The sequence below is a fragment of the Pholis gunnellus genome, assembly GCF_910591455.1.
Source record: "Pholis gunnellus genome assembly, chromosome: 4".
NCBI classification, from domain to species: Eukaryota; Metazoa; Chordata; class Actinopteri; order Perciformes; family Pholidae; genus Pholis; species Pholis gunnellus.
The window spans coordinates 23,874,022-23,889,671 of record NC_136530.1 but is presented as its reverse complement, the minus strand read 5'-3'; the positions used below and the strand labels follow the sequence as shown (position 1 = coordinate 23,889,671).

The 15,650-nt window shown below is 41.0% G+C and overlaps 1 protein-coding gene across 1 annotated transcript; it reads left to right on the top strand.

The window, feature by feature from the left end:
* The first annotated feature begins 4,808 nt into the window (after positions 1 to 4,808).
* Positions 4,809 to 6,903, top strand: sox14 (SRY-box transcription factor 14). Its single transcript, XM_079158068.1, is given in 3 exon segments — positions 4,809 to 5,851; positions 5,854 to 5,894; positions 5,896 to 6,903. Coding segments are annotated over 3 exon segments (714 nt in total). The 5' UTR covers positions 4,809 to 5,331; the 3' UTR covers positions 6,049 to 6,903.
* The last annotated feature ends 8,747 nt before the right edge of the window (positions 6,904 to 15,650 follow it).

Below are 15,650 nucleotides of genomic sequence, written 5' to 3'. Positions count from 1 at the left end.
CCCTGCAAGGAAGGCCAGCTCTAAATGAGTTTTTTCTCTCTTAATGAAGGTCAGGAGAGAGTCACATCTTTCCTTTTGTGATAATTTATCCCTATCTCCTGTTATCTCTTTTGCCCCTTTAATCCTAATTGTATTGTATAATTGTGTGATGTGCACCTCGTGGTCTTTGAAGTATTGCCCCTATCCTTTCATTCTTACCCGATGCCTTGAACCTTTGTACATTTCCTTTTTTCTGCTCTGCTCTGTACTATCCAGAATAAAAGAGAGAGCAGCTTAAGTTTAGTCATTTTAAAAGACTTTATTCAAGTCGGACTTCTATCTTACTGATAAATTGTAACCACAAAGATATGATATATATATATATATATATATGGATGTTTTCTGTAATGTATGCCCCATGTTGGCAATACATCTCACACACCGCTCATTTCTGTTTCGATTGCTTCTTAGTGTCAATGAATGGTACTTGCAAGCGGATGATGTAAAAAGATCTATTTTATAATGAGCTGAATTTGAGTTTTAGATTTATTTAATTGCTGAAAGACATCCTTTTTTCGGGGACAACATGGAAACAGGGGACACATGTCTTGACCATGAACACCCAGTATTTTAGCGTGTGAATATATAAATGAAGCGGACAGAATACTTTCTACAAACATGGTTGAAAGAAGTTGGTGTTGTGTACCTTAGCTGATAAATGGTTCTGTTTTCAAATTGAACATGTTCTCAAAGAGGAAACTGAGCAGTGAGTGGGCTCTATATCACAGTTGCACCATCCTGCTCAATGAGTGAATTACATTTCATTTGATGTTTTAATGATAACTACAAGTGGACGCTGTGTCTCAGTGCATGTTTGTGCGCTTACATTTTTCGACCATTCTCATTTCCATCAGAGTTCGTTAAAAATTAAGGTGTTGCATATATATTGTGACATTTTCAACGAGAGCTAGTTAGAAGATTGCAATACTTGGAATAGGTCTGTGGATTCATTTACAAACTATAAAAAAGCACGGGCTAATTGCAGCTGGCACAAATACCAGTAAACTGTCCTTCAATCAGGGGGCACATGGTTCAAGCACTTTGTCGTTGCTCTACTTTGTGTGTGTTTTTTGCCCTTTTCTCATCTTTTATGTCCTGTATTATCTCCAATATAGTCCATAACCATGAAGTCACCCATCTATCAATGCTAACAATTCATCTTGTAAATAACAATAAGATACAACAACACAATAGGCAATGCTATAATACATGCTGTATTGACAAGGCACTTGCTAATTTACAGTGAATCCCATACTGAAGCTACAGCAAGGGGACAGACAGTTGGGCATGTTTTGACAACATACAAAATGTGTTTATTATAATTCATGGTGCGAAAAATGTATTAGTTCCAAATATGCAGTAGTTCTTCCACACTGTGAGGAAAAAAATAGGCTTAAAAAACATACTGCTGGTGAGAAAAAAAAAGTTAGGAAAGTTGTAGAGCATGTGAGTTGTGTCTTTCTAATATTTATTTTTTTCAGAGAACCATCACTAAATGGGATGGAAATACAATGAAAGGCATTGAAATGTCAACCCTAGCTTTTAAGAGTTTTTGAGGGAGGACGCAAGTGTGCAGTGAAGAAACCCTCTTACTGCTTCAGCACCATGGACAGTTACGGTGGGGGAGCTTACCTCAATGCTCTCCACGGGAGCCCAAGTTGGCTAATAGGCTCTCTGTGTGTCAGGCCGCTCCCCATTCACTTTTTAAGGCGAGATGGATGGACATGTGTCCTTAGATAATCCGAGTTTTGTGTGCGTGTGTGTGTGTGTGTGTGCGCGCGCGTGTGTGGTGGTGGAGGGGGGGGGGGTCTCGCGCGCCACAAACGCTGTCTCTGTGTGTAATTTTGAATTTGTTGTTTATTACAATAAGTCATTTTGGGGGTTTTAATGGATTAGAATAAACTTTTCCCCCAGTTGTTAGCTGTATAATAATGTATACTGACCCTTAGCTTAAACTTTGTCAGACCTTTTCTAAACCACATCAGAGAATATATACTGTTATATTACATTCCTTTTTTTCTCTCTTATTATTATTTTTTTTAGCTTTCTGTTTATTGCGAAGATCCACCAAATGCCTTAAGTTTGCAGATGTAAAGAAGTGTTTAGCTTTAACTATTTTATTTTATATTATTTAGATATGTTGTGTATCAACAATATAGCTGTGTCAAATAGTCACGCTTATGTTTGACACGAACTGAAGAGAAACTGCAGCTGGAAAAATAAATAGACCTCAACCCTTGACAAATCAAAACCTCCTGCATTCCTCATTACCCCGTCTAATTGTCGAGGGAACTTCCGGGCGTGCGTTTATTAGACAATCGGTTTTTTGAATAAGGAACATATTAGACCCCCCCCCCCCCCCCCCCCCCCCCCCCCCCCCATCCCCTCGTGAGTATACGAGGCTCATCCCCTAAAATAATTCCCTGGCTATCTATTTCATTGATCTCAAAATGAAGCCGGTGTATGTATATGGCTGCTAGACGCCACATGTCAAATTGCATATAGGCTGTTGAGCGACAGATAGCACGACATAATTTAAAAAAACTTCAACAAATGCGCTGAAATAAACAGTGCGAACATGCAGTATACTACCTCGTGGTTGCTGATGAACATCACAACCTGCCGATTGCAGGCATCCGGACGGCGCTTGTGTTGGGGGAAAGTCGGGGGCGTCCTCAGCTGTGGGCGACATTGTTCTGTAGGTCGGGGGGGGGGGGGGGGTTCCTCACCAAAAAACGGGGTTTTGTTTCTTCTTCTATTTTTTTTCACAGTAATTTCAGGGGTATGTAAAAAGAGATACGATGGAAATCTCCTTGTTGCGAGCTACCGATTTGGCGCATGCGTGCGCGGGGAGACGGGGAGCAGAGAGAGAGCGTGAGAAAGAGACACAGATTGGTGTTGAAATATGGGAATATCAGAAGGCAGGAGAATAAACTCCATTTCGTCCTATTTTTTTTGGGGGGGGGGGGGGGGGTTGGTGGGACAAAAATAAAAGGACTTTGGTCGTCTTCTTCCTGTTTGTACGGAATGAAATTTCAATACAAATACATATATGCTTTAAGGTGGCCACATTTCAGCCTTGAAAGTCTTTTACTTGTTCATTTTCTTAATTAATTCGACACGCTCGCATAATAGAGATATGTCAATGTGATGTTAAAGCATTTCTTTGAAGTGGCGTGTGCAGCCTATTTGTGTAACACACACACACACACACACACACACACACACACACACACACACACACACACACACACACACACACACACACACACACACACGCGCGCACACGCGCGCGCAGAAAGATGAAATGATTGCAATATAGGATGTGGTCCACAACATTCGCGTGTGGGTACATGCATATATGTATATATAGCCAGGCCCATACAGGCAAAGACAACCTTATTAAATACATCTATAGTGTAACTGATAGGATTCGCTCTCTCTCTATATATATATGTCTCCAATCACAGCATTTTGGTGGTGTGAGAAAAAGAAAAAAAGAAATCATCTGTCTGTGTTTCGTTTAATAATCACAGCTGAAGGAATCATACATCACGCACATTAGCCCGAGGGCTATTAGGCAGTGGTCCCCATTGAAATTTGCATTTTTAAAACGATCACTCTGTGCCTCCTTAAAACCACACTGTCAAACCAATGCGAGCTAATGCAACAATTATGGGCTCACAATGGCGGCTTTGCAAGCGTTTACAGTTGATGTAACATTTCCGCGGTGTTTGTAATTCTGTCACTGCGCAAGGCGAGCTTCGCGCAAACAAGTTCACATATCAATATGGGTTTAACTGTGCGCGCCCGCGTGCTCGCCTGGCAGGCCGTTTCACGATAAAGGAAATGCTAGTTTTGTGATAGTTATTGTGGCATCCTCTTTAGAGTGACATGCTGGGGAAAAGGTCACACCTGCTGGAACACTGATGCGAAATATGTTTTGTATATTTTTTTAAAATATATTTTTCATATATAATTTGTTTTGTCCCTTCCAGTGCTGAACCCGTTCACATGCACTGTGCTTTTTTGTGACCACCCTGCAGCTGCTGAAGTGTCTCTGAGCAAGACAGGGATCTGCCATGTTATGTTTTTTCATTCAAATTTCTCCAAGAAATTAAGAGCATATTAATATTATTATTATTATTATTATTAATATTATTATTATTATTATTATTATTAGTAGTAGTAGTAGTATCATTATTATTATTATACATCCCATCACTCAAAAAAGAAATACAAAAATATATATAAATCATAACTCTATGGTGTATCTATATGTATTTTGCAATATATTTCTGTGTAAAGCTGTGCAGTAAATCGGCTGCACGGTACAGTCACCTCTCTGGATTGAAGTCAGGTTTTAACTGGAAAATAAGAAAAGGTTGAAGGTCCATGTTTGTTGCGATTCATTACATTAAATGGATTCGGGGAGGGATACAGAGTACACCCCCCACCCCCCACGCGCCCTTTCCTTATTATTATTTTGTATCCTTCTTCTTTCTTTTCTATCTACTACCACCCGGTCTTTGTTTATGTTGTAATGTACATATATATAATTCTTCTCTTTTTGGAGAGGGGGGGGTGGTTGAAGGTATTATAATAACCGGTCTTCGTGCTGATTGGGCGCTCAGGTTGGCGAGTGAACGCCCTGCAGATTATGTCAGATTGCGTGCGGGAACCAAACCAGCCCAGCCTTTGAACTTCACCGCTTTTGGCTCGTATTCACGCTCTTCCGCTCATTTCCAAGCCAGGTGCTTGACGACAAACCTTCAGCGCGCACGAGAGAGAGAGAGGGAGCGAGAGAGAGAGAGAGAGAGAGAGAGAGAGAGGAAGAGTGTGTCGCAGCAACAAAAAGAAAATAGCACTTTTTTACGACTCCAGCAAACTGACTGCGGAACATTGGCTTTCACCTTTGTGGATTTCTTTACATCTTACATGTGTTTTTTCCTCCGCCTGTGTTTCCTGCTGCAGTTCTGAACGAGAGTTGTATCCGGACTTGAACGCGTCGGTGTGTTTTTAACTCTGGGAAAAGCAAAAGCCGGTTCGCTGGATTTTAGTTTTTTTATTTGATTCTATTTCATTTTCGCCGTTTGCCCCCCCACCCCCCACCCCTCTTCCCCCAGACTCAGAACATCCCCAGACGTGGCATGACTGGTAGATCTGGCATCTGGACAGGTGAATAGTTTCCCCTTCCTCCCGATAACAACTTTTTTTTCCCCCTCGTCGTTAACATTGGGGATAAAAAAAGTACACTTTTATTTTTATTTTATTTAAAAAACAACAACCAAGATGTCAAAACCTGCCGATCACATCAAGAGACCCATGAACGCGTTCATGGTGTGGTCCCGGGGCCAGCGGAGGAAAATGGCTCAGGAGAATCCTAAAATGCACAACTCGGAGATCAGCAAGAGACTGGGCGCCGAGTGGAAGCTGCTCTCCGAGTCCGAGAAGAGACCGTACATCGACGAGGCCAAGCGGCTGCGGGCTCAGCACATGAAGGAGCACCCCGACTACAAGTACAGACCCCGACGCAAGCCCAAGAACCTGCTGAAGAAGGACAGGTACGTCTTCCCGCTGCCTTACCTCGGGGACAGCGACCACCTGAAGGGACTCTCCATCTCGGCCGCAGACTCCCTTTTGAGCCACTCGGAGAAAGTCCGGGCGTTCCTGCCGCCCACGAGCTCCCCGTACTCCTTCCTCGACCCGAGCCAGTTCAGCTCCAGCGCCCTCCAGAAGATGACGGAGATGCCGCACGGGTTGAGCCCCGGCACTTTACCGTACGCGTCCTCTTTGGGATACCAGAACGGGCGCGTTCGGCCTTGGGTGCCCCGAGTCAGCACACCCACACCCACCCCGTCGCCCACGAACCCGGGCTACGTTGTCCCGTGCAACTGCACGGCCTGGTCAGCGTCGAGTTTACAGCCCCCGGTGGCCTACATACTTTTTCCAGGTATGACCAAGACTGGGATAGACCCATATTCATCCGCACATGCCGCTGCCATGTAACCCTCAAGACTTTTTTTTGTTTTTTAATTCATTTGAATACTGAAATGCATGTAAATATATTATGGACAGCGCGCCCCATTAAAAAAAAAGAGGCATGGACAGTATTAATCGCCTTGGACTTGTTATGGCGAAAAAAGGAGGAAAAAAACAAACTAACTTTTCCAGAAATTCAACAAGTTCCCGACCTGAGCAAAGGAGTGGGATTTGGTGTAAAGGACGGTGCCCTGTGAACTGTAAGAAATGTAAATGTTATAAACGTTTATGGCAACCAGAAAAAAAGGAGGCCTTTAACTTTATTTATTGTGTACATTTCAATGCCGATATGCTGGTTTGTGTTGATTTTTTGATATAGGGTACTCTTTTATTTTGAAAAAAAAATTGGCTTGCACAATTAGCGTTCTTATTTCCTGTATAGGCCTAAGTAGTCTACATTTTGGCACTCGTAATGTTAGGTGGTCAAAATCAGGACCTATAGGCTGGATTACATACGGGTCATATTGTTTATATTTATCTAAAACCTGGCACATGAAACTAGACGGTCTATTTAAGATGACACACAAAAAAAGAAGAAATAATCATTTACATCCAAATGTTTTATTTTGTTTGTTTTTTACCTGTGGTTCAGTGCTAATATAGTCACCCGCGTCATTTTTGTTTTGTTTTGTTTAGTTTTTTTAAGAAAAACTTCTATTTCAATTCAAGGAGTTACATGTGTATTATCATCTAAGATGGTGATTTTTAAAAAGCTGTCATGTTATGGAAAGGATAATGTATCTAGAAGGTTGATGCCTCCTGCTCTTTGTTCAACTGCTGAGCAAAGGCATTTCGAATAAAGACAATCTGTCTTCAACGCTATCAATTTCCTGTATTTGTAGGTTATTGGGCACTTGAGATGAGAACGATAGCGCAACGCTGTGTGTGTGTGTTTGCGGTCGCTGCGGGGGGAGTTCAACTTGGCAGAGTGAGGCGTATTTTAAATCGAGAAAATACCAAAAAATACCAATAATTTAATTTAATAAATGCTTGCAACGGAAATGATAATTCACAAAAAAACAAATGTCTTCTGTTAAAATAATTATCACAATATATTTTCTTTAAATTTCAAATGTTAGGCCCAACTTGCCCCCCCCCCCACCCCCCAACAACAACAACAACAACTAATCCATACTGTTGATAGGCTCAAAGACAGAACATTAGTAGAAGAACAATGACATCACAAATCAATCCCCTTTTCCCCCAGATCGATCCCGTCCTCTCGTGCGTGGCTTTTTATTTATTTAAGCTGTTCAAACCCCCTGATCCACTCTTGATTATCCTCCCACAACGAGGCTTCATTTATTAATAATTAAATGAAACAGGTTTGAGGCGTGTTCACAGTGCGGTGGAGGTGTGTTTTTATTTCTTTTGTTTTTTTTGTGACTCCGGGATGAACCTGTTGTGTGATCTTTTGATGTTTGACAGTTCAGAGGAGGCCTCCCCTCGAGGGATTCCGCCCGTCCGACTTGTCTGACTGCTTAATCACTTCAAGGAGGGAGCCTTCTTCTTAATTATAGGTTCTACTAATGGAACAACCTGAATGTGATTTCTTTTCTCTTCCCCCCCCCCTCCCTCCTCTCTCTTGGAACTCGCTGGCTGGCCACCACTTTAGTGCGGTTAAAAAAAGAAACTCTGCGTGTGTTTTTACTTTTCCAAAAAAAAAAAAAAAAGGTGTTGCAGCCAAAACCCTGCTAAAGCTTATTATCATCAAGTCATGCACACGTGTTTAAACCCGCCTAAACTTGCAGAAGTGATACAGGTCTGACTCCCGTTAAGACAAAAGTGAATGAGAACAGCTTACAGGAGGAATTATACAAGCGTTGAAAGATTTAAATGTGAATTGTGCACCGTTTATTTTGTTCTACCCTCCTTCCTCTCACTGTTAATGGGGATCAGGATTCGCGGACCGCGGTGTGTCTAGCCTCGCATTAGACGACTGTAGTATTAATTAAAATTTTCATTCCCACATCCAAATTGTTTACTTATCTGCCAGGAACATATGCTGGAGAAGTTAAGATTCGCGATTCTGCACTATTGCCCAAGGTGCAATTCAATCCTGGGGAAGGAAGGAAGGGAGGGAGGGAAGGAAAGGGGGGAGAGGACGGGTAGATTTTTTTTTATGACAGACTTAGTCCTTATCTCGAGCTGTAAATTAGGGTGATACTTCATTGAACCGAATGTGAAGTTTTACATCAAACCCCTAAAGCATCCCAATTCAACTTTGAAATTAGACAATTATAATTACTTTCAGGAGTAACAGCAGACGTGGATATTTTTTTTTCGTTTCTCCCGTGATGAAAATGAGGCCAATAAATCTTTCCTTTGTATACATAACTGTTGTTTCAACACCCTGCTATAGAGTTTTGCTTTGAGTGTTTCCTCTATTTCATTAGCGCGCTGCGATGCGCTCACTATACCTGTAATTATCCAACTTAGTCACGGGAATAGACCGCGGGTTCCAACGCCCTGAAATAAATAACCTTAACGATAAACGGCGTCTTGAGAGGTATAATGGGAGGGAAATTATGATTTGAAATTATAGGCAGGCTTTTAAAAATCTCTCTTTAACTCTTCCTCCCCTTCCACACACCCCTCTTGACGGGTTTTATTGGAGCACAACAGAGAGAATTCAATCTGCCTTATCTCTCCAGGACTCCTTTTCAGCGCGAGATCAGAGGGGGAGAAAAAAAGGAGAGGATAATTGTTCTTTATTTTATTTAATTCAGGTCATTTATATGCCTCATTTGACGATAAAAGTCAACGAGAAGGGGGACACCGAGTATAGCAGGCGCTTTTTTACTTCTTTTCCCCCCTTCACAACATTTCAAGTCCCTCCCTTCTCCAAAAAAATAAAAACGTTAAACAGATCAAACAAAAATAGTGGAAATTTAATTAAAAGCCATGCGTAATTTACATTATTGTGTTTTAACGTTACCCTGAAAGCATCTTCAGAGAATGGAGTTTGATAAGTAGCTGTTGAGAATGTGTTTTTTTGTATTTAGGCGTGCTAATTTCCTAAATCCAAAAAAAAGGGGGGGGGGGGGGGTCCCCTCGAGGAGAGGTTGAAGAAAAAAAAGACTATTGATCATGCTGCTGCTGCTGCTGCTGCTGATGATGATGATGACGGCAGTGTCACTGTTGCTTCTTCTTCTGATGAAGGTGTATAGAGAAAAAGAGATGATCTTATATGCCAAACACAGGCTCACTTATCAAAGATGCATTCATTTTTGGCGTGTGTCAACGCGAGATTTGACACAAATATATATTGAAGACATTTTCTTTTCTTTTTTTTTGGGGGGGGGGGTAAAGCTGATCTCATTTCAGCATATTAAATATTGTCTCCGAAAGACCAAAAAAAAAGAAGAAGAAAATCATCACTGGCTAAATCCTTAGTCTATATCTAAAATTGAATCTGGGATACCATTTTGACGGGAGGAAGAAGTGAAACCGTACAGCTGTGTTGTTTGAAGACGCGGGGGCTTGAATTTGGGGGTCCCTGAATTCTCATTTGAAAGAAATGAAATCGTGAACGAGCTGATAAAGAAAGAAAGAAGAAGAAGAAAAAGGGGGGAAGGGGGATGAGCTGAGAGGAAAAAAAAGAGGGGAATCACGCCACGGTTGTTTAATGCGCCGCGCCAGTCGGGAAAAAGTGATTCACCACCGAGGCTTTATTCCCTCCCAGACACACATGAAGACAGTGCGCGTCTCTGTTTTATTTACCACGCATGCATGTGTGGGCCTACAGTGGTCGGCTCTCTGGAGTTCATCGGATGCCGATGTGGGGAAAAGCATCGGCCGTTGCATGCGTCACTGAGAAAGAAGCGAGCTTGCACGCAGCACTCGCATCCATCAGGTTCGCCTCTCTGCGCCGGTCAGTGTGGGCAAGTTTAGTGACTTTCAAACAATGTTCTCAGTCTTTTTTTCTTTTTCTTTTTGTAATTTATTTGCTGATGACACGCATTCCTTTTTGCACGTGGCAACTTTTCCTGCAGCTGGCAACTTTTCCTGCAGCTTTTCAGGCCTCGTAACCTTCAGCCTGATGCTGCATGGTGCTGATGCTGATATATTTGCGATCTGGAGGAACACATGCTGTCTTCTTCACCTCATTATATTGATATTTATAAATTACTTAAATATTCCCATGAGATTTAAACGTGCATATCACACGTCTTGCACACGTCTTAAATATTTAAACTAAAAAAATGTTTGAATAATATCTGTAATTATTATTATTTAATTATCTAAGCAGGCATTAAGACACATGCTAAATATCATTTAAATGTTCCATCCCCAGGTGTCCTCACACTGTAGTCTCTACAGAGATAAAGGTCGTGCTCACTGCTTAGATTTTTTCGTATTGTGTGACTTTTCGTCACATTGTTAGAAAAAGTCCTCACTGATGTCAGTTTAGTGCCACGCACTCTAAAGGTTTTGGTTGAATCAGGAGTCCCCCCCCCCCCCCCCCCCCCCCCCCCCCCCCCCCCGCAGAGACATCTTCTAGTGGTTTCAAACTTTTGTCTGAATCGTTCTGAGAGACACGGAAGAGTTACAATTATCCAGTAAGACAAAGTATTTTCTTCTTTCTTATCTTGTTAACTATCTTGCGACCCCTCCAAAACCATCTTGTGACCCCTCAGGGGCCCTGAACCTCCAGGATGGGAATCGCTCTTTTTATATACAGTATGTTTCACATTTAGGCAAGATTAATATTTCTTTCCAGTGCAACATACAGCTGGCTCGCTAAGCAGCCATACTTTTTTAAACCCCCCCCCCCCCCCCCAGAAGCTGCTACAAGCTTGTGACCACACACTCAGATTAGTCTGCATTATTTCCTCATGCATATTTATTACTGTGCACGTCCTGCTTGCTCAGACACCGCCCGTACATTAAGATGTGTCATAATTTCAGTAGGCGTGTGAGACGTCACTCGTGTGTGCTTACGTGTGTGTGTGTGTGTGTGTGTGTTTGTGTGTGCGTCATGGTTACCTTTGAGTTATTGTGCTGTCTTTGTTGCTCATGCACTCTCTCCATGCGGCATAAACTTTCCACACGTCAAATCATGCGGACGAATTAGTGTTTTTTCGTTGCTGTCTTTGCTCATTAACACTCCAGATGCCTCTTGAGTCTTTTTTTCTTTACTTGCATCTGCTTTGCCAAAAAAAAATATGTAATTGCAAAATGCTCAGCATAGATGAGGTGCCATAAAGTCACTGTAGTCAGTGATTCTTTCATTGACTTAATGTCTAAGATGAAGTTATAAGCTTTTTTTTGTTAAGGTGTACAGTGTTTTTTTTGTGATACAACAATTCTGCAAACCTGCACATATTGAGTAAAATCTGGATTATATATTATGTCCATTTCTTTATGATAGAAATACATTTCTACTAGAACACTGACAGGCTGCAGGTATGTAAAGTGTGATACAAAACTTAATATGAACGACCGTTATTATCCATTTATCCGTACTTTCTTGAATAAAGTTGTTGTTCTCAGAAAACTAATTGCATCGATTTGTTTTCTTCATCTGATACATTTCGAAACAGTTTTGAAATATTTAGGGACTTTTCCTGATGCTACATGATGTATTTCTGCAGTTGTTTGAGTAGTGGGGAGTCACACATTGCTTTATCAATTACTTTATCAGGAAGCCTATTGAGCGTCTGTACAGTGTGAGCTCACATGGGGCTTTAATCAAAGGTCACGTCTTTAATAAAACAATCTCTATGACATGTGATGCCAGAGGACACTCCCTGCTCAAGAATCAAACACAATGTGATGGCGAGTGCTCAATGGAAAGATGGATATACTGTCAGATTCCAAGATTCAACCTTAAGTGACTTCCTCTGTGTGTGTCCTATAGAGGCTGATCGCAGTCTAAACGCGACCTTACAGTAATGTTACTTGAATTTGACCCGTTGTGCTGCAACACGGTTACCATCGAGGATCCAATATTTATGTATTTTGGGGGGATTTAATGACACAAAAGCATTCTGTGATTGCACTCATATTGCTCATGTTTGAGTTTTTAAAGGCTCATTCTGGTAAAAAAAAATTCCGGCTAAATGCCTAAAAATGTGACAAAGTAAAAAAAAATAATTTAATTAGTTTTTGCCACCTGCCCAAACTACAGAAACTGGATGGTTAAATAAATGCATGATATGTGAAATTTTAAGATTGCTTTAAAAATTAAAAAGTAGCAGAGTTTGGTTGGGCTGTTGTGATTCTGACGTCATGACATCAGTATTTCTAAGATACTGGATACAAATACCTGACATCGCGGTCAGGTAATCAAATGAAGGAGCACTTGTTCGGCAAAACTGATAATCAAGAACATTCAAGCTGATATCTCCAAAGAAGGTAAATAGAGGAAAACACCTCTTCTGATAACAAGTTGTCAAACACACACACTCGCTCTTGAAGGGCGGATGCAGAAGCACACACACACATGAGCCACACACAGAACCAGCCTAGCTGATTTAGTGCCTTCAGCGACTTCAGGTCGAGGGCAGCACTGGCAGTCCAAGCCAATGGAATCCCTTGGTAAAGAGGATGCTAATCGTAGCTTCTTGTGCCTGAGCATGTCTTCCTGGGCCAAATGAGATTAGAGGGAGTGGGATATGGCGAAGCGACGTGCGTGGGGTTCTGGAGGTGAAAGGTAAAGGCACTTATCAGGAGGGTTCCCCCTCGGGGTCCTCGACGGCTGACTCAATCAAAACCCTGCACGCACTTCTCACTGGATTAGACTAATCAGGAAGGAGCAGGGGATGTATAGACCACTTATCTGAAAAAAAAACATTGGGCTCTCTTTCCCTTTGAAAAGACCCTACAGAAATGTTTGTTAATTTTATTTATTACAGGATGCTTGTCGTTGTGGCAATCTTCCATGGAATCATTAAAAAGGGCTCTTCCACTCACTGAAGGCACGCACTGTTTACATGCGACAAAGATAGAGGAGCCTTTGATGTTCCAAATCCCCCCCCCCCTCTTTCACTCATTGTCATTATTATTTATATATTTACTTAGATTTTTTTTTTCTAAATTTATTTCCACCATTTGTGTTCCTCGTGCCACAACAGATCAGACTGATGGAAGGTAGTCAACACAACAAAAGACCCTGAAAGGTATATGAATATTTATTACCGGGACGACTTCAGAGCCAGACAGGCCGTTAGCAGTCAAAAGGAATAGTGAGAAGATAACAGCAATTTTCACACTTATGATTACCTTCAAATTAATCTCCATTTCTTGAAGGGATGTGGGATAGTTGACTAGCATATCTTTCCCTTCTCGATTAAAAAAAGTTATTTAATCCAAGTTTCAGCTACTTGTTTGACAAAATAATCCAAAAAAACAATTGTGGGTTTTAATGGGAGAACATGTAGAAGAGGGTAACATACAGGACATAATGATTAAGGTAATAACACTCCAAACTATTATTGAAGGAAGACTTTTCAATGGATCAGCTGTGGCTCTGTAATTTATCATTCATTATTCCATGCAGCTTCTCTCTCGATTCCAATCATATTTTAAAGCGAGACTATACAACTTTAAAAGGTAAAATAACACATTCCTACTCTTATAAGTGAAAAGTTAATTTATTGAGCAATAAAATATACCTTTGTTCAATACAGTACAACAGAGGGTTTTCCTGCTACAGCCTTACTTGGTCTGGTACGACCATTATCTAATGGCGGCTGAAGTTAGACTCAACTTGGGCTACTGTTACACTATATATAGGCCTATGTATACCATTTATATACATATATCTATATATATAGATATATGTAGCAATGTGTAGCTTGGCCAGCTACACGTTGCTTTTAGTGCATGCGAGTCTCTCTGTTAGCTCCCGCTGGTTAGCTCACGGACGCCGCTTTGCACTGCACTCATAAGGCGGTTACAGCTGATAACGCCCTCCCGACACATGACGCAGTAGCAGAAGCATTGCGCCCACTCTCTGGTCCGCTCCCAGGTAAACACTGCTAGCTCTGTCAGCACTGTTGCCGTTGTTTTCACTGTTAGCACTGTTAGCTTCTAGCCGACGGCTCAGCTGTGTCAGTGTTGAGAGCGTAAACTGTGACGTCGAAATTCTTAAATATATTAGGGATGAATTTTCATGCAACTTAGAGAATTTGCGGAAAACATTGTATGCGAGCAACACTGCAGTCTTTTGGTTATTGAAAATATTTATAATTGTATAAAACATTTATAAATATATAAAAAATATATCAAATATTCTATGTGCAACCCTATACAAGTAATTTACAACAACATGTTTTGAAGGAAACATAATGGCTGTCGGATAATGTTTTCTAGTAACATATAGAGGACATGTTCTGAAATATCATTCATGGTATGTTGCATAAAGGTTGACGCTGAACAAATCAGTATAATGTTCACTGACAACATATTTAGGTAAAAAATACCCGGTCTGCCAATAAAATATCTGCTTAACAATAACAGCATTAGTTAGGTATGGGTATGTTAAGGTATTCACATGCAAACGGTTGTGGAAAGATTGAGTCTGACTTGACTTGTGTGTCAACATTTAACTGGAAATACTTTCACTACCTGCAACCAAAGTGTTTTTGTTTTAATTCTGACCACTCTGGATGCTAAACCTATTCTCTGATGTCAAAGTCATTTTAACGCCCTCGATCACCTGCCTGCAACTTTGGAGCACTACATAAAAATTACACTTCAAACATTCAAGAGAATGTTGCCTATCAATAATCCAGGTAGCAATTATGTAAACCACCACATCAGGAATTGGAAACTTCAGTAGTTTACACGAATCATTTTTAGGGGAAACGGGTTCCTTTTTGGTTTCAACATTTACCTGTTATCATTTTCACTGAACATGCTACTGTACATGTTCTGATGTGGTAATTTATGGTTGTCCTTCCCTATTAATGCTGTAAGTGAATGAATACAAGTGGTCAGGGTCTGATGGAACCAAAAGAACAACCTTGGGTGCCTTACAGCCGAGGTTTTATAATCACTGTGGTTGTTTCGAAATTCTTAAATATATTTGGAATCAATTTGCATGCAACTTAGATAATTTGCGGGAAAACCTTGTAGCAATACGGCAGCCTTTTGGTTTGTATTGATTTACCTTGACTCGGGAGCAAAGACCTGAATGAGAGGTGCCCCTTAACTCTCCATTCAGTCTGTAGAAACACAAAATGATGTTCACTGTACAACATTGTTATCGTCACCAAGCAGTACAGTGTTCATTATGCCAAGTAATTATGGGGGCATATACTTGAGGAAGCGCATAGCAGCAGATGAATAAGATATCAGCCTTGTAGAGAGGCTTGATATGCCGTATTGTTGAAGAATGTATAACATTCAGGTGCCTCCCATTACCTGACATGATAGCGAGCTTCCTACAAGATGCTTGGGTAATTTCAAATTGTCTAAATTTTTACGTTGTTTTTAGAGGCCAAATCATCATATCACAAGCTTCAAAGCTTATAACACACATGTCATGTTAAATATGAATTCAGTGAATGCAGTCACGCTGTAGCCACTACACGACTCTGACTCATGAATCTGATTCCACG